The 19,906-nt window shown below is 33.5% G+C and overlaps 2 protein-coding genes across 2 annotated transcripts; both read right to left on the bottom strand.

Annotated features, from left to right (window-relative positions):
- Nucleotides 1-2,395: 2,395 nt before the first annotated feature.
- Nucleotides 2,396-5,746, bottom strand: LOC133188297 (failed axon connections homolog). The gene is made up of 5 exons (XM_061323666.1): nt 5,573-5,746; nt 4,674-4,870; nt 3,188-3,399; nt 2,717-2,833; nt 2,396-2,614 (listed from the first exon to the last, which is right to left on the bottom strand). Exons 1-5 carry the CDS (start codon nt 5,744-5,746, stop codon nt 2,475-2,477), a joined length of 840 nt encoding a protein of 279 aa, XP_061179650.1. The 3' UTR covers nt 2,396-2,474.
- A 5,961-nt stretch (nt 5,747-11,707) lies between these two features.
- Nucleotides 11,708-16,734, bottom strand: LOC133189095 (uncharacterized). The gene is made up of 5 exons (XM_061324524.1): nt 16,706-16,734; nt 16,302-16,351; nt 15,579-15,711; nt 12,283-12,382; nt 11,708-12,152 (listed from the first exon to the last, which is right to left on the bottom strand). Exons 2-5 carry the CDS (start codon nt 16,336-16,338, stop codon nt 12,078-12,080), a joined length of 345 nt encoding a protein of 114 aa, XP_061180508.1. The 5' UTR covers nt 16,339-16,351; nt 16,706-16,734; the 3' UTR covers nt 11,708-12,077.
- Nucleotides 16,735-19,906: the final 3,172 nt, after the last annotated feature.

The following is a 19,906-nucleotide window of genomic DNA, read 5'->3' as shown; positions in this document are numbered from 1 at the left end:
TCACGTATGTAATCCCTGTGACAAGACCTTCCTTTGGATACCAACCACTTTGACCCTTTGACCTTGACATAGGAATGGCCTACTTTCGAAAAACTTTAACCTTGACCATAACTTTTGAATGGTTGGTGCTACGGCTTTCATACTTCACATAAGTTATCCTTGTAACAAGACCTTTCTTTGGATACCAACCACTTTGACCTTGACCTTCATCTTTTACTTACTATTAAAAAAACTTTAACCTTCGCCATAACTTTTGAACAGATGTAGTTAGGGCTTTAAAATTTCACAGGTATATTCCTCGAGACAAGACCTTTCTTTGGGTACCAACATTTTTTATCTTTTGGCCTGGATTTTGACTTGCATTTGAGAAACTTTAACCTTTGCCATAAGCTGCCATACGGGGGCATCAGTGTTTCACAAACACATCTTGTTATAAATGATGTTTGGCGTTTTTACGCCCCCGTATCGAAGATTCGGGGTATATAGTTTTTGCCTTGTCAGTTCGTCTGCCTGTCCAGCTGTTTATTTGTTTTTCTGCAAAAACTTTAACATTGCCCATAACTTTTGATTGATTGGAGCTATCTCTTTTATATATCACATGTGTATTTCTTGTGACAAGACTTTTCTTTGGACACCATCAAATTTGACCTTTTGACCTTGACCTTGGAGTTTGACCCAGTTTTACAAAATTTAACCAACTTTAACCTTGATCATAACTTTTGAACTGTTGGTGCTAGGGCTTTCGTACTTCACATATGTAATCCTTGTGAGAAGACCTTCCTTTGAATATCAAAAACTTTGACCTTTTGACCTTGACCTAGTTTGACCTACTTTTGAAAAACTTTAACCTTGGTCATAACTTTTATAAGGTTGTTGAGAGGGCTTTCATACTTCACATGTGTAATCTTTGTGACAAGTCCTTCTTTTGGATACCAACACCTTTGAGCCTTTGACCTTGACGTAGGAGACCTTGGCCATAACTCTTGAATGGTTGGTACTAGGTCTTGCATATTTCACATATTGAATCCTTGTGACAAGACCTTCCTTCGGATACCAACAACTTTGACCTTGGAGTTTGGCCTACTTTTGGAAAACTTTAACCTAGGCCATATCTTTTGAACAGTTAATGCTACGGCTTTCATACTTCACAAATGTAATCCAGGTGACAAGATCATACTTTGGATACCAACAACTTTTACCTTTTGTCCTTGACCTTGAAGTTTGACCTACTTTTGATAAACTCTAAACTTGGCCATATCTTTTGAACGGTTGGTGCTACGACTTTCATATTTCACACATGTATTCCTTGTGAGAAGGCTTTTCCTTGGGCACCATTAATTTTGACCATTTAATCTTTGACCTTGATGTTTGACTTACCTTTGAAAATTTTTAACCTTTTCCATATCTTTTTAATGGTTGCTCCTAGGACTTTCATTCTTCACACATGTAATTTGTGTGACAAGACCTTTCTTTGGATACCAACAACTTCGACCCTTTGACCTTGGATTTGACCTCTTTTTGGAAAACATTAACCTTCGACGTAACATTTGAACGATTGGTGCTTCGGCTTTCATATTTCACCTGTGTATTTCTTGGGAGAGTACCTTTCCTTTGGCACCATTAATTTAGACCCGTTTGACCTTGACCTTGATGTTTGACATACTTTTGAAAAAACGTTAACCTTTTCCATATCTATCCAATGGTTGTTGCTAGGCCTTTCATATTTCACAGAAAAAATCCTCGAGACAAGACCTTACTTTGGGTACCAACATATTTAGTTTGCATTTGAGAAAGTTTAACCTTTGCTATAAGATGCCACACTGGGGGCATCAGTGTTTCACAAAGACATCTTGTTTTTGTGTGAATTCTCCGCTATTTGCATTTCTTTATAATACATTGTAAATATTTAAAATCCTTGCATTTTCGAAAGACCACAGTAATATTTTTGGTGTCTTTCGTACGAGCATATTTAAATGTAATTTTACATGCAAAGAATATCACATATAAGGATGGTTGTTCAGACAAAAGACCTCTCGTTGCTCGCAACGAGTATCTAGTTACTTAATTTTTTCAAGAAATTACATTTTGATGTTCAAAAAGGGGTCCTAAATAAAGCTTAATTTCTTTCCATTCCTGAAATACATGGAAAAACAAATAAATATAAAGCGTTTTTAAAAAGCAAATTGTTTGGTCTAAATTGCAATAAAGTATGCATTTATTGATGTTCATGTACATGTATTTGATGTGATAAATAATCTACATATTAACGTTTGTTAATTTTTTCTATCTTTTACATCCATTTTACTGCATTATCTTTAGAAAGAAAATCTAAAGGATATTTTCTTCTTTTCTCATCGAAAGTGCATGGCAGAATGGACGGATTGCAAACAAACAAACAAAACATATTTTATTTTCTGCTCATAAATGAAACATGTACAGAACAGTTATTTTACAGTTACTTTGCTAAAATTGTGTCATTTGGGAATGTTTTCAGGGAAATATATTTTGCCATGATCATCGGTAAACTTGTCACTGGCCGTGGTCAAGTTGCCCCAGTCTGGCCAATAGGTGGACTTCATTCTATGAAAGTAACTCACAAGATTGGGATGGTTTTCTATAAATTAAAAAAAAAGAGTTTACTATAAGCTTTTCAAAAATCCTTTCATTTTGTCTAGAAGAATGAAATTTTATGACAGTAATTTGTGTTATATCGTACCTTTGGTAAAAGTTTCATATCTTGTTCCTTGCATGCTCACCAGAAGAAATGTGAGCATTCCAAACAAAGAGCAGTCTATTTCACTGGGGTCATCTCCCATGAAATACTTCTTATCACCTAAAGAAACGTGTAGCAAAAAAAATTATTAGACATTCAGATGTACATGTATATCTATCTGTATGATAAAAAAAATCTTTCAAAACTTCAAATCATATTGAACCAGTTATCACCTACACAAATACGTTAGGTCACCAAATTTTTAACGACAACCTTATTTTTGCGAGATAGTTTTTTTTTTTTTTTTTTTTTTTTTTTTTTTTTTTTTTTGATATCTAATCAGCGATAAGAATTTATTGTATATACATGTAATCAATATACACAAAAATGATTTTTTTTCCGAGCAGACGGTTAGCAAAATTCTTTAAAAAGTAAATATTAGTAACACCCTTGATATAAGTTTTCGTCACCTACCCAGATAGTTAGACAGAGCCTCGATATCAGCTTGACCTATGCCCCAGACTTCCTCCAAACTATGGCGTCCAATACCATGTCCCCAGGTGGCGCTTCTAATGGCACGTCTGACAAACCAGTAATACAGCCAGAATCCGACTCCTTTCAGTGGAGCTAAACTTTTTAACACTGGTATGTTGTCTTTGTTACAAAACAGTTCAATACATAGCGTCCTGAAGTGCAAAACAGATATCAGCAAATAGCTGTGATGGTTACAGTGAAAGGAGTACATAGGATTATCTAAAGTATATGGAGACAAAGGTGGTTTAGAAGATCTACTTGTAAAACTTTTGATGAGAATAAAGTTAATTTTAAAACTTTGTTATGTCGTATTAAACTAGCTTATTGAAGTTTTTCAACCAAACATTTTAATGATTTCTATCATTTCAAAAGAACATGTAAATTAAAATTTTCCAAATTTTTGTGATATTATATCCTGGCCTTAACAGGACCCTAAATTTCAAAGTCGCAGCTTGGCAAGACCAGATAACGGCTTGACAAGGCATGTATTTCCAGTGAAACAAAGGACATTGGCAACACTTGACTAATCAGATTCTGTGTTTTAAAGTCGCAAAACTGGCAACACCTGACCAACTAGATATTTCTGTAACAGGAAAGGAGAAAATGTATGGCTGGACCGGGAATTGAACCCGGGACCCTTGCATCTTTGGTCAGGTGCTTTATCTACTGAGCCACGCAGGCCGATATCTAGAGCGCAAACCGTTAAATTCCACCCTCCTGAAATTGTCTTTGCTCACGAAGACACAACCAAAGTTCTTATTTGCCCCTGGAGGGGCTTTCATCTGCAAGTCCAGAGGAAGTCAACGGCACCAAATTATGTACAGTGAAATATGGAGATAACGAACAGTATTCAATCTCAAAGACCATTTAAACAAATCAGGAGTAGAGCAAACACAGACCTCCAAAAACATCAGAGTTGGGATCAGGTGCCATGAAGGAGTAAACATCCCCTGCCGACCGGTCACACCCGCCGTGTGCTCCTTGTCATGATCGGGAAAAACCGAAAAATCCGTGGACAATTCAGTATGTAAATAATATCCTAATAATTAGTATGAAAAACGTCAGTCAGCATTTGACTTAATGATAGGTTATATTTGTTGACAATGCCGTTGTATCGACTATAAAACTTGCGAAATGTTGACTTCAAACGATACTGTTGATATCCTTGTTTCATCAACTTGTTATTTCTTGTCAAGAAATTGTTCATGGAGCATGCTCTTGGAGACAAAAAGAAAATGTTTATGGCTGGAAGGGAATCAAACCTGGGACCCCTGCATCACTAAACAGGCGTTCTACCAACTGAGCTATACAAGCCGATATCCACGGCCCAAACCCACTTTATAAAGAAGGGAAAGTATGCTTATCAATGTGGACAGTTTGAAATGGGGATATAATCACTATTATACATGTACTTAGGCTTTCATACCAGTAAAAGTTTTCTTCAATCAGTTTCAAGAATGCCCTGGCTACACTTTTCTGTTGGGTACTTAGAGCTGTATTCAAGTCGATGCCGTTTTTCTTTTTCAGGAAATCTATACAGAATTGGGAATCCGCAACTTCTGTGTCATTAAATTCGATCCATGGCGTTTTTCCTTTCTTTGACATTCTTCCGCTGTGGTCATTCTAAAAATGTGTTCGAAATTATATTCTAACGCACTTGTAAAAAGTATGGCCATATTAATGAAATCTAAGATGGATTCTAAGGACATAGGATACAGTGTACAAACCAAATAATGGATGCATGGAACTTTATATATTTTTGGACTTATTTTGGTTATAAATGATGCCTAATTGTATCAAATCTCTAAAATATTAAGAAACTATAGACTTTCTATGATTTTCAAAATTCGTTCTTTTAACCATCATCCTTATCAATCTATACAGTTTGTGATCACTTTAGGGCATTACTGAGAAACTTCAGATGAAAAATGAAACTTTATTCTTCTAAACTTATTCATTTTACTTATATATAATAGATTGTCGTTATTCTCATCTTTTTTTTCTAAAATTATTTTCTAAATTTTTTTAATATAATACCGTTCATCTTCGAGATCATATGCATGCATGTACATTGTATCCAGTTTCACATTGCGAGTAATAAGTACTGATATATAATAAATCCTGAAGATACTTCTAAGGTGTAAGTGACAAAAGGCCTTTTTTTCAAGATTTTGTCACCGAGACTGGGAGACTTGGCTAACCCCCCCCCCCCCCCCCGAAAAAAAAAACACACACACACACCCCTACCTTTTTAACTACTGGCTATATACCTATCACTATATTATACTAAAAACAAATTTTTCAAGAGAAAGAGAGAGCACCCACCATATATGGTGTTTTGGTCATGCGTAGAAAAGTCTCAAGTTTCATTGGGAATGGCGACTTGCTGGGAACCATTAATCCTCTTCCAAAGAAGTGATGAACCACCACAACATTTGGAGGAACAGTCGGCAGCTTTTTCCTGGGGAAAATCCAGCTTTTAGCCAAAGTTTGTATCATTTATATCTTTGATTGCATAATTATGATATTTGAAGAAAGGAAAAGTTCCATGAACACATGTAATCTACAAAGGATTGCGTTTTGTTTTCAATTTCGAATTTCTCTGTTTAGTTTTTATTTAAGGAATGGATTTAATAGCTACCCAGTTTATACGGTATAAAGTTAGTAGGTTGGGGCAGTTTACGCTTTATAAACCGCGAAGCGGTTTATAAAAAAGCGCCACTGTTCTAACCCACTTTATACCGTATAAATTGGGTAGCTATTAATTTCATTCCTTATAATTTAATTTTCATTCACTTAATGTAAGAAAAAAGATGATTGCCCTTGAAAATGACTTCAAATTGTACAAAATTTAAATGTAACATCAGGTGGATCGATACGTTTTTGACGCAAGTCACTGTGACGTAGGCAACCCAATTTATACGATAGAAAGTAAATTTTTTATCCATCAAATACCGCGTTATAACCAGAATTGAATTATTTATACATCTTGTAACATAAATATTGAGGATAAATATTAGTGAAAATGCAAGGATTCATGTCAATCAAACATGCAAAAATTATTCGTAATTATGATAATTTTCAGATAAAAGAATTTTATAATATATCGGTCTGAAATACCCTTAATTACATGTATTGCAACATGCAAGTCATGAAATTCTAACGAAAGTTAATTGAAGGATGTAAACTTGAATGTCTATGTCCCTTTAAAAATCTTTCATAAATTTCCGCAGTAGACCCAACCAGATATCCTTTTCCGAAAATAATTACATGTATGTTGACTCTTGAAGAAAATTATTAACTTTTTATTTTATAATTGTCACTTGTGAGAATTTTTAACGTAAAACACGCTTATAGCGAACACACTTACAGCGAAGTGGTTTTCATTCCCCATGACTTAAAAATATGTAAAGTTAACGGATACAACAATTTGCGCTTATAACGAAGCAAAATCCTCCGCCCCTGGCACTTCGTCATAAGCGTGTTTTACAATGTAAAATTCAAAATTTGTTAAAACAAATTTTCATGTAAAAGGCGTGACGACGAATTCTCGAATTTAATTGCGTTTTAACCCAATCTGTCTCCCGTATGTAGTTATTTATAAAAACAAGATTTTAAATGCCTTGATTTTTTGTCCAAATGGTAGAAGAATGCTTTTCATTGTGATTACATGTACATATACTATTAAAAATTACAATTACAATTCGTTTTGAGAAATAATAAATTTCAAAATGAACATCATTCTAGTAAGTGCTAGTGAACCATGTAACTGTGTAATATCATAGTAAACAAGGAAAGTCAGACCGACTGTGTGAACAAACTAGCATTTTCTTATCAACTATAGAAGTAATTTTACCGTTTTCGAAAAAGATGGCAGCACAGGACAATGCAAAGGAGTGCACCTCCAGCCAAACAAATCCATGTTGCTATTCCCACCATACTGTGTAAGGATGTGTCTGCATGAATGAGCTCCTAGTCCGATGACCTCATTTTTTTATAGAAGAAATAACAGTATTTCGTCAGAAATTAGGTAATAACATTGAAGCTTATATATAATGAATGACAATACCTGTCAAAAAATATTTACGAAATAATTTAATGTATATTGCATCAAAAGGCCAAAATTTCCTCTTGTCAGTAAATATAGTCAATTGAATTATAATAATGAGCGACCGGGAGTTAGGGATTGTTCCACTTCCCCACTTCTCCAAATAGTTTTTAAGCAGCATTTTTAATGTGGAAATTGTCATTCAAAGACTGCTTACCCCACTGTTTGATGCACTATATGGTCACCCTCATGCATTTTAAAATTATTGTGCTAAAATAAATTCTGTTGCAATGACGCCAATGAGAGAGAAAAGGTATCTCGATTTCGGACATTTTCAGGATTTTTGTTTTTAACTTTCTTTCTTTATTTATTTTATCTATTTTTGTGTATTTATCTATTTATTTTATTTTATTTCATTTTACTTTACTTTTTTTATTTTTTTTTTGGGGGGGGGTGGTGGGTCAGTTTTATTTCAGACATATTTTCCCTTTCCTTGTCAAATATTTTTTTTCTGGTTGCCTCCACTGTGAAACAGCGATGCCAATTGCCTGAAGATCAGTCTAGACTCCAATTCCAACATTAAATGTGAACTCCCTTTTCTTTTAGTGAAATTGTGTGCATACTGTAACAGGACATCACTGGCTTTATACAGTGTCAGTCTCAAAGTGTAGACCAAAGAAACTCGTCAATGAAAATTTATGTACTCAAACAAGAGACTTTTCTCTGAATGTCTATAGAAAAGTATATTTATTGCATGGTTGGTATAAATCTCAGAAGCTGTAATTAAATAAATCAATTCTCTCATGAATGTTCTTCTACAAAAATTGGATTTAGCCTGTACATGTACGGCGGCAAAGTCGGCCTATTGTTTCTATATATTTAAATAATCATATCACCAAATTTTATATTGTTAATAAAAAATTGTGGGAAGACAGTACTCAAAAAAATGTAATTAATATATATATTAATTACATTTTTTGAGTACTGTCTTCCCACAATTTTTTATTAACAATTTAAAATTTGGTGATATGATTATTTAAATAGTCATTTTAACATTTTAACAAGCATTCTGAGAGTATTGCATTAGCAATACTAGTCCCCTACCGGCAAGTGTAATCTGGTTCCCGTTAAGAATTGAAAATGCCATAATTCTGTCAAAAATTAATGAAGCAGGACGAAATGCAAACTTGATCTATAACTAATCAAGGTAAAGCCACATGCCAAAAATCAGCTCACTATCTACAAGCGTTTAGAAGAAAATTGCGGAAAACCCGTAAAAATTGAAAAGGCCGTAATTCCGTCAAAAATCAATGAAGCGGAACGAAATGCAAACTTGATCTGTAACTCTTCAAGATACACTCACATACCAAAAATCAGCTCAATATCTGCAAGCGTTTAGGAAAAAAGTGCGGAAAACCAAGTGGGACAGACTGACAGACAGACAGAGGGAAAGACTATACATGTAAAATGTCCACAATTTTGCGCTTGTGTAAATTGAATTTTATTGTACCTCCATGTAACATGTTTGACATATGTCACTCAATTTTATGGAGTACACGCTTGCACTAGTATTTTTTATATTCAATTATGTGCTTTCGAGCAATCTTCAACTCGGTTCTCTGAATCACAATGCATCACTTACGATTACTTTTTAGAAGACAAAATAAAGTAAATTTAGCATTTGCTGGATGATATTTCAATTTAAAGGTTTGAACAAACATGTAAATAATATCGAAATCAAAAAAATAAATATTGAAATCCCAAATGCATTGCGTGGAAAGGCCGGGGGGGGGGGGGCTTTCTTAAATTTCTTTTCACCTCTCCCTCCTTTTTTCCTCCCCTTTTTACGCTTCTTATTTTTTTTTATTGAATCTTTTTACAGTACTGTCTTTTTTCAGCTCAACTGAACCAAAGGTTGTCTGTCTGGCTGTCAATCTTTTTTTCTCATTTTCAACTTAATTCTTCTCCAGAACCACTGGACAAATTTTAAGGTGGCTGAGAGTGAGAGAGGAACGAACGACAACTCTGCAAGGGAGATTGGCTTTACCTGTTCCAGAGATGTATGGATCGGTATGTCGGCCGGTAGACCAAATGTTATCCGCTCAGTATCTTGGAAACCCTTTGCTTGACAGATATCAAGCTTGGAACACTGATACCTCCTGAAGAGTAGATGACCCCTAACGTCACAAGGTCAAAAGTCAGGGGGGCAAACTACTCCTGAAATATATTATCTCGAGAACTCTTTCCTTGATATATATGAAACTTGGTTCATTGGTTCCCCTTAAGGAGTATATAACCCTTATTGATTTTGAGATCAAAAGGTGAAAGGTCATAGTAATGTATTGACAGCTCAATATCGACCACTCAATAACTTGAGCATCCTTTTTCTGACATCAGACTTGGTATGCTGGTTTCCTTTAAAAGAAGTTCATGCAGATGACTCCTGTTGATTTGAGGTCACAAGGTCATGGGTCAAACTGAATATATTGACCACTCAATACCTTAAGAACCCTTTGCTTGAAAGGTATTGAAATAGGTACACTGGTTTCCCATAAGGAGTAGTTGACCACTGTAGATTTTAAGGTCACAATGTCAAGGGTCATACTACTTTTTACATAGGAAGATGTCTACTCAATGTTTTGAGAACTCTATGCTTGACAGACATCAAACTTGGTACACTGGTTTCCCCAAGGGAGTAAATGACCCATTGTAGATTTTGCAGTCACAAGGTCAAACAACATAGAAACTAGACATAAGAATATAAATTATTGTCACTTCACTATTTTGAGAACCATTTGCTTTATAGACATTAAATTTGGTACACTGGTACTCTTTCAGAAAAAAAAAATAACCCCTAATGATACTGAGGTCTGATAGAGATAAACTCCCCTGACTAGTAGATGACCAGCAGTTTTCAATATCATTACAGACATTCTAAATTTAAAGTTGCAATAAAGGGCATATACTTCTCTTAAACATTTCTTTTTTTTTTAACTTTCACATGTTAAAAACTGTCAATAAGGCTTAATGAGAAAACAAGTAAATGTCCTTTCTTTTCTGTGCAAACTTTTATTTCTAAAAAGGTTTCAAGGTAAAATTGATGTAAACATCAGGAAAAGTTAGAAAGTATAAACAAATATTAACAAAGAGATTTGTCACAGCAAATATATATAAAATATAATATAAAAATGAATCAAAATACAAGCATCAAAGTTAAATTTCATCAAAGAAAAGTTGCACTGGATTGTAAGAATTCTCACTCCCCAATTATCAGCTTGTCACAATTAATAGAGAGGTTTTGCAGACCAACGTGTATATGTACGTGTACAGTACAAGTTAGAAAATACAAGTCCGCATTTACATATTTTCTCATTTAACAACATAACTTGTACATCTTTTTATAAATGCTTTAAATACAAGTTTTTACTTCAGATGATTTCAATTTTTTTTTGGGGGGGGGGGGGGGATAAGTTTATCCTTTTAGATTTATAATGTTCATGAGTAATTTAATTGTTTATATGCAAATATTTACAAAAATAAATTTCAAAAAGAATACTTATACCCTTAATTCTAAATTGATGTTTTGAAAGTCAAGATCAGTGTATTTACCGTGCATTAAAATAATTTTTATCATAAAAACTTGTAGTTCCTTGTATCAGTACTTGCACTAAATCTTTGGGTTTTAGAAAAACACAAACTTTGATTGAAATGAACAGCAAATAAGTAAATATACACTACATGTTTGCTCTTACAGGTAATCAGCAATCTACACATACGTAGATATGTGTAGAATTTCATCATTAGCAAAAGTGATGACGAAATGCACATATTTCCCCTTGTACTAGTACATGTACACTTTGGTTTCCAAAACCTCTATAATGCTACATTTTTAATACTACATGTTTGCAATAAGAAAAATTACATTAATAGATAAAAAAGTTTAAAAAAAAAAAATAAAAAGCTGACTCGAGTAAAAGAAATTGCACAATCTATCACTGTTTATTATATAAACATTAAGGATATTTGATGAAGTATTATTTGGAAAAAAAATAATAAATGAACAACTAAATGAACTTGCAAAAGCTGATTGCTATAAGCACAGGCTCAATACTGAAAATTAGAAATTGTACAAATTATTTTACAAATATTAATACATGTATTTGAGCAGAAAATAATTTTTTAAATCTGAACTTTATCTCAGAGCATTTATTTTGTGATTTTACTAGAATTAGAACAAACAGAAGCATCTTTTCTGTTAAAATACACCTTTATATACAAAAATGAACAAAATACTAACCAGAGTATACACCGGGTGGAATGTTAATTCAATATTCTTACCAGAAGCCTTTTACAGACACTTGACAAATGCATGTAAATTCCTTGAAAATACTTTTATCTTATTCAAAATTCCATAGATTTAAGATGTTTGTTTTCTTCAAAAACATTTAATGCGAATCACAACTTTGAAACCATACTTGATGATGTATCTGCACTGGTATATTGATTGAATTCTAATCAAATTAATTATAACCTATATTAATTAGTCTTAATTAAATAAAGTCTATGAGTTGCTTCTTTTCAATAAATTACAGAGTACTGTGGATAAATTCATGTTCTAAAGACAATCCTCTCAAGAACAAACAGAAAAATCGAGATTTAGAAAAGAAATATATTGCTTAAATTATTTACAGATACATGAAGATAATTTCCACCACCTACAAACTACTTCTTACACCACACACAAAAGTCTGGTCTATGTCACACATTACAGTCTGAATTCCTTTAACTCATCATGGCCTTCTTGAGACTGAACTTGGTTTCCTTGAAAATCTTGACTTGAATTTCATCTTTCTTTGGCTAATCAAGAAAATTTTTTAAAAATTAAAAAATAAGCATTACAACATTTGAAAACCTTCAGATTAAGATCTCTCTTGTTTTATCATGGATCATTCAAAATGTCAGTTAATGTATATGGTTGTGCTCTTACTTGTACAACTGTTTTGTCTGCATAAATTTTCTGTCCTTCAGGTATTGGAATATCATATCCATACAATTCATCCTTGATTGTAACTCTTATGCCCACATATCTGAAAATACACCAGTAATTTTAAAAAACAATTTAAAAAATAATGACTGGAAAATATTAGTAATATTGCCAGTAATATTGGTACATCTAATTTTATGAGGATGTTAAAAAATAGTACATTTTATTATGTAGATATATATGTTTAGAAAATATACTCTGTGTATACATGTGTTTTGTGTATAAGCCATGTATTATATATGACCCAAGAGGGAGAGAGGGGCTACATACAAAATATCCCTATATTTAAATGACCATACACCTTTACTAGAGAGGTTAAGGCCATAATAAAAAAAAAAATTCTAGATTCTCATCCCTGTCAATTCCAATTTTAACCCTCGCCTCATTTTTTTTTTAAATTTTCTGTTTCTACACACAATAAAATCCAGAAATTTTTACAATTCTGATTTGGGTCAGAACTAAATTATCATTCAACTCCTGCAAATGTCAGCATGATTTTGACAGCTGACAAGATGATGCTTAGTGAACAACTGGTTGTGACAGATATTGGTGAAGGTGTATTGTCAAAGATATGTACATTTAAATGAAACTCTATGATGATCGACTTTTATTCTGTCATAAGAGATAAATCTGCAAGAATTTATGAGGTCAACAAAAATATCTGTACAATGAAACAACACAATTTTTCATTAAAAGTTAAATGAGAATCTAGGATTTTTTTAATCATTTTCTGAATTCATCTAAAAATAGGGGTGTAAAGATATGAGGCGACGTTATGGTATTTACAGTAAAACGCGGTTATAACAAGTCACTGGGAGCTGTGAAATTACTTCCCTATATCCGTAATTCGTAATATCAGTATAAGAAATTTGTTAAATTTATATAGCTGGGGATCCAAGAAAAATTCGCAATATCCGTGAATTCACTATATCCGTGTTCGTACTAAGTGAGTTTTACTGTATTGCCATTTAGTGATATCACCTATTCGAATAGATGATATCACTTATTCGAATTGGTGATATCACTTTTTCGAATTGGTGATATCACCTATTGGAAATAAATAGGTGATATCACTTATTCAAATAAGTGATATCACCTATTCAATTTGATTGAGTGATATCACCAATTCGAATAGGTGATATCACCTATTTGCATTTCTTACAACATAAATAATGAATGCTCCCTTCCTCAAGACTTTCTATATTTCCATTGACCCCAAACAAATTCGGGCTGTCCAGTTTTCCCTTACATTTTACTCTGAGACATTTTAAATACCTTATGTTATAGATCCCTATAAAGTTATATAAATTTTACTTGCAGTATTAGTTTTGCTATATTTATTGATAGACAATTAAGTTCTATTAATAATTCTACTACGGTGCTTAAAACCAACTGTGAAGCTGTATACATTGTCTCCACAAGAACACTCATGTACCTCAGAAGTTATAAAACGAAAGTGAAAGTAATCAAAAAGTCCTGGGAGCAGTTGTTATTTCTTCAATAATTTGCACCTATTTAAATAAGTGATATCACCTATTCAAAATGAATATTCAAATAGGTGATATCACCTACTGTAGATTCCTAAATATGCAAGAGGAATTAATTATCGCGTAATTACGAGAGAAGCACCATTCGCGAAATTAAATTACTCACTTTTATTTTTATGGTGCTTTAATGTATGTAAAATCTCTAGATAAATCACCCATTCGCTAATTATTTTTCTCGCGATTTCAGGATTCGACATTCACGCTCGTCACTTCGTCATTTCCATCTCAGAATGATTTTGGACGACCTGATTTTCAGTCTGGCTCGCCCAAATGACGACCTGGGAAGAGTTGGGAATATTCAACAATGTTGTTTAATATTTTAAAATTTCCAAATTTTAAAGAGTGTCGAACCCTGAAGGGTTTGGTAGGTTGGAGATTTTTTTTGTGCTAATGTACAATCTCACCTCACATATTGACACAAAATAAATTTTCTAGTTTAAAACATTCCATTCATTTTCACATACCATAAAGGCCTAAATAAGGGGGTCAAACATCCCTGGACTGAATTAACCAGGTGTGATGTTTACAGTGGATACCCAACATGGCTGTCTAGCAGCAGAAAACGAACATCAGAAAGTTGTGGAGGAAATGCTAGATGTTACAATAATGATCATTACTCTTTATGGTGATTGTTGACTAGGTTGACATATTTTATATCTCAAATAAAACTTAATTTATCACTTCTGGTAAAAATTACATCAGCTGATTGATCAAACACAGATTTGGCAGAAAGAAAAATCCACGCGGCTGCTATTTGAATGAGTCGGTCAGTTTGCAAGAAACAATGTTTTCAAGGCCTTATAAAGTTTATTTTAAAATATTAAACAACATTATTGAATATTCCCAACTCTTCCCAGGTCGTCATTTGGGCGAGCCAGACTGAAAATCAGGTCGTCCAAAATCATTCTGAGATGGAAATGACGAAGTGACGAGCGTGAATGTCGAACCCTGCCCTTGATTTATTGGGAATATTACATGAAACAAACATAATTTTTTAAAGCCGAACTAGGATTCTGATTCTGCTTATTAATATTTGTTGGCTGTTTTCTTTGTTTGATAAAATACTAGAAGACAGCTTTTGGCATTCCAAAAATGCCTGGTTTACATTTTATAATACAAAAGCACAACTTCTGTTATCTTAACAAATTTTAAACAATTGCACATTTTTGTTTCATTTGATATTTTGTTTGAGCGACCTGAAATTCATTCGGGCAACCTGAAATCAGTACCAAGGTTGCCCAAATGCCGAGTCCAAATTTTAAAGAGTGTCGAACCCTGCGATTTGACGCCCTTGGGCCATTTCGAGATATTAAGTACTAGCATAAATTAAGGAATCTACAGTATTTGAATTGGTTATATCACCTATTTGATTTGAATAGGTGATATCACCTATTCGAAAAAGGATATCACCTATTCAAAAAGAATAGGTGATATCACATATTCAAATAAGTGATATCACCTATTCCAATAGGTGATATCACCGATTCAAATCAAATAGGTGATATCATCTATTCGAATAGGTGATATTACCAATTCAGAAGCTGAATAGGTGATATCACCAAATGAATAAATGATATCATCTATTTGAATAGGTGATATCACTTTATGACAGTAAATGCCAAAACGGTGCCTCATTTAAAGAACTAAAATTGACTGAAACATCATGAATGTCTATAATGTACACAGCCTTACGTTTCTGTATGGATCTTTTCTATGGACCCCTTGTAATCTGAGAACTTTATGTCTTTTAGGGTTTTTTTCTTCTGCATCTCAGACTTTGATAGTATCACCTCTGCTACCTCATCTGTTTCATTGCCAAAGTCAACTGTATATAAAGAAAGGACACAAATAAAATACCAACAGACAGTGCTTAATTAGCTAGACATGCAGGGCTGACTGCTGGTAAAAGTTGTCAGTCCTGCCAAAGATCTACTAGTCCTGAGAAAATAATTGACCTTTTTGGGGGATAATTTCCACTGATTATAGACACTGACTAGTTCTAGCTGTCTTTTCTCCATCAGTACAATTAGTCAATTTGCAATTCTTGCAAAAAAACATGGATATGTAGAATCTGTCATAGAATGGTTTAAGTCAACTGAACTCATTAGGCCAAACAAAAAATATGTTTGTTTACTGTTACATCCTGAAATGAGTAACCCTTTATCAGACAAGTGGCATGAATCTTATGTTGTAGTGCAATGAGCATGCTGATCATGCTGTTGCACTCTTATTTTTCAACATCATACTTTTGTAAAGACATAAGAGATTATTGGCGGGAGGAATGAGAGTATATCTTGATAGTCCAACACCTGTACATGTACCTACATGTATTTTATATCATGATATTGTAAACATAACAATGTATTTATAGCTAACGACACGTAATTGTGATTCATGCAATAAATGTAAACACACCATTCAAGTCTGTCATTGCTTTTTCCGAGGAAGCCATCTTCACACAGGATCTGTAATGATGTAATGTACATTTGAACAGTATTAAATACACAAAAAATTACTTTGTTTAGGCTAAAATTAAACAAAACATGCTGAAGTCATGTGTTCTTCTGATAAAATATATAATTATGAATAGATATATATCTTTTTAAACATTTTCGATATTCTGAAATTGAAACGAAAGTAGTTTCTTACATGAAATCCCGATTTGAACAGTATTAAATACACAAAAATTACTTTATTTGGGCTAAAATTAAACAAAATATGATGAAGTCATGTGTTCCTCTGATAAAATATATAATTATGAATAGATATATATCTTTTTAAACATTTTCGATATTCTGAAAATGAAAGCAGTTTCTTACATGAAATCCCCAGAAGATGTACAGTTCGGAACTCATCGAATATCTTCGCTTTAAAACTTAGTTTTTAGAAAATATCCGAAAAGTTACGATACATAATGTTCATTCGTTCATGAATGTTTCGGAGGTCTGACTATATGTTCCTCAATATTATATATCATTTTCCTCAAGAATTTATCATTAAAGGACTTCTTTTTTTACTCTTTTTTAAAAAGTTTCATCACGAAAAAATTATGTACCTTTCCAGGTATTTGATACCTTTCCAGGTATTTGATCAAGATTTCAAGATTTCAAGATTTCAGTGAATAGTATTTCAAATATATTTTTAATCCTAGTTAGAATACAAAGGCACTTGTTTCTGTGGTGCTTTTTAAGCTATATAATTTGTTATTATTATACTATGGAGTAAAAAAAATACAGAAATAAGTACTATTATTATAATAATTTGGGGGAAAAGATTATTACAGAAACAACTAGGTGCCTGTGTTAGAATAAGCTATATAACTTAAGAGGAGGCTGGGGGTTGTGGCCATTTTTAGACTATATTGATCTCCTTTAGAAGAAGAGCTCCATATGAAGATATAGAAAATGATCAAATTTTAAAACTAAAATTTTTGAAATTTTTCTTTGCCAAATGATAGTTGACAGCTTAAGATATCATATCTAAATAATTAAGTTAAATCTGGTGGTTAATTTGTGGTTAATTTGTTGACCCCCCAGCCTCCTTAAGTAAAATCACTTATTCGAATATTGGTGATATCACCTATTAAAGCTTTTGAATTGGCGATATCATGTATTCAAATCGGAGATATTACCTATTCGAATAGATGATATCAGGCCCGTAGCAACGATTTCAAAAGTGGGGGGGGGGGGGGCAACCTCCTGGCAAAATCTGACGAGCAAAAACAAAACCAAAAATAATATTAATAATAATAATAAAAATACAGCAACAAAAAGTGGGTGGGTGGGGCAACCAGCATCTAAATGAAAATTTACTAAACCAAAATACTATACTCAAAAAAAGGGGGAGCGTTCTACGGGCCTATAATATTACCTATTTGATTTGAATTGGTGATATCGCTTATTTGAATAAGTGATATCACCTACCGGTATTTGAATAGGCGGTTTCACCTATTCGAATTGGTGATATCACTTATTCGAATAGATGGTATCATTTTTTTCTCATTTTGAATAGGTACTTAATATATCACCTATTCAAACTATGTATGAAATAACAACTGCTCCCAAGACTATGCTTAGACTGCATGCATTTACTCTATATAAACATGATTCAGAAAGTTATATTCAGTCTCTTAAACATTAATAATAATAACAGAGAAAAAAGCAATAAATTTAGCAAAACTGACTGCAAGTAAATTATATATAATATTACAGGGACCCATTTCATATTAAGTTGTCTCAAACCATAACACGGGGGAAAGGAGACAGCCCGAAGTATCTTAGGCTCAATCGAAATCTAGTTTTTTATACGTAAAATCGGGTTGTTCAACGGACCTCTTTTGTGCGTATATAACATAACATATAAGATTTCGCCATTTACTAAATGCATTGAATCTAGACTGTCTTGAAGAAGGCACCATTTATTACTTAATGAAATAAGAAATGAAAATAGCTGATACCACTCATTCCATCAAGTGATATCACAATTCAAAATGAATACATGTAGGTGATATCACTAATCTAGGTGATATCACCTATTTAAATAGGTTATATCACCTATATTCAACTCGAATAGGTGACATCACTTATCACCTAATAGATTATTTATATTTCAATATAGGTGAGGTCACCAATTCGGAAAGGTAATACCATCCACACGCGCGGATCCAAGATTTTTTTTTCCGGGGGTGGGGTGGGGGTCCACCCCAGTCAAAAAAAATCCAAGCCAGAAATTTGTTGTTTGTTGACAAGCAAAAAAAAAAAAAAAAAAAAAAAAAAAAAAAAAAACTCGCCGCCCAAACGTGAAAAACCTCTTTCGTGGTCTGCGTTTTCGAGGGGGGGGTCTGCGTTTTCTAGGGGGGGGGGGTCCAAGGTCACCTTTTACTTGGTTTAGTATATAAATTTAATAACTCTGCAAATTCCAGGGGGGGGGTCAGACACACACACACACCCCGACCCCCTCTAGATCCGCGTATGATCCATTTCAATAGAATAGGTGATGTCACCTATTCCAATAGGTATATCACCTATTACATTTGATTAAGTGATATAATCTTTTTGAATGGGTGATAACACCTACATTTATTTGAATAGGTGATATAACCTCATACTGTGTCTCGTTACAGGCCCTCAAACCGGGTCCGTGGGACATTATCGATAGAACATTCTATCTATTAAATATAATCCTATATGAAATAATTATCACTTAATTTCACAGTTTTGCTGACATTTAGAGACCAGTTTAGAGATGAAAATAAATACTTTTGATAAATTACAAAAAGATATTTGAGGATTGTGTTGTGAGACATTTAAGAGGAAATGACTGTGTCTCTGAATTTCACAAAGAGCTTCTCCCTAAAACCAGAATCCCAGACTCAGCTAGGGGCCAGGAATTTCACAAAGAGCTTCTCCCTAAAACCAGAATCCCAGACCCAGGGGCCAGGAATTTCACAAAGAGCTTCTCCCTAAAACCAGAATCCCAGACCCAGGGGCCAGGAATTTCACAAAGAGCTTCTCCCTAAAACCAGAATCCCAGATCCAGGGGCCATGAATTTCACAAATTTGTAAGAGGCACCCTTGCTTATCATAATCAATCACTTTTTTGTATAGTACCCATTAGTACAGAAGAAGATTTTCATATAATTAATGCATTTTCATTATAATATCAATAGAGCCCCACCCCAAAACCAGAACCCCTGTCTCGGGGCTGTATTTCACAATTTTGGAGGAGCCATGATCCCTTGTTTGTTTGCTAAATAACAAAGGAGCAGAAAAGAAAAATTTCTAAAGGATTTATTCATTTTCACTGAATGTTCAAAAGAGCACCACCTTTACACCAGAACCCCTGACCCAGAGGGCTTGACAGAACCCCTGACCCAGAGGGCATGAAGTTAACATTTTGGAAGAGGCGCTCTTAAAAAATTGCTCATCATAACCATGCACTTATTTTGTTTGCCTAATACTCAGGAGCAGAGAAGAAGATTTTCAAAGAAACAATGCATTTACACTATATAATCAATAGAG

Source organism: Saccostrea echinata, unplaced genomic scaffold, assembly GCF_033153115.1.
Source record: "Saccostrea echinata isolate AGI-Se365-2 ecotype Australia unplaced genomic scaffold, CSIRO_AGI_Sech_v1 ptg000016l, whole genome shotgun sequence".
NCBI classification, from domain to species: domain Eukaryota; kingdom Metazoa; phylum Mollusca; class Bivalvia; order Ostreida; family Ostreidae; genus Saccostrea; species Saccostrea echinata.
Note: the sequence above shows the minus strand (reverse complement) of the source record. Positions and strands in the feature narration are given on the sequence as shown.

What these genes read in the sequence shown, in the direction of transcription:
- LOC133188297 (XM_061323666.1), bottom strand. Translation starts at nt 5,746, where the DNA reads ATGATACAAACTTTGGCTAAAAGCTGGATTTTCCCCAGGAAAAAGCTG. An exon ending in ATTGAAGAAAACTTTTACTG is followed by an intron (nt 3,400 to 4,673) that starts GTATGAAAGCCT and finishes TTTGCACTTCAG; the next exon opens with GACGCTATGTATTGAACTGT. An exon ending in GGCTCTGTCTAACTATCTGG is followed by an intron (nt 2,834 to 3,187) that starts GTAGGTGACGAA and finishes ACGTTTCTTTAG; the next exon opens with GTGATAAGAAGTATTTCATG.
- LOC133189095 (XM_061324524.1), bottom strand. Translation starts at nt 16,338, where the DNA reads ATGGCTTCCTCGGAAAAAGCAATGACAGACTTGAATG. An exon ending in AGCAATGACAGACTTGAATG is followed by an intron (nt 15,712 to 16,301) that starts GTGTGTTTACAT and finishes CTTTATATACAG; the next exon opens with TTGACTTTGGCAATGAAACA. An exon ending in CAGACAAAACAGTTGTACAA is followed by an intron (nt 12,153 to 12,282) that starts GTAAGAGCACAA and finishes TTTCTTGATTAG; the next exon opens with CCAAAGAAAGATGAAATTCA.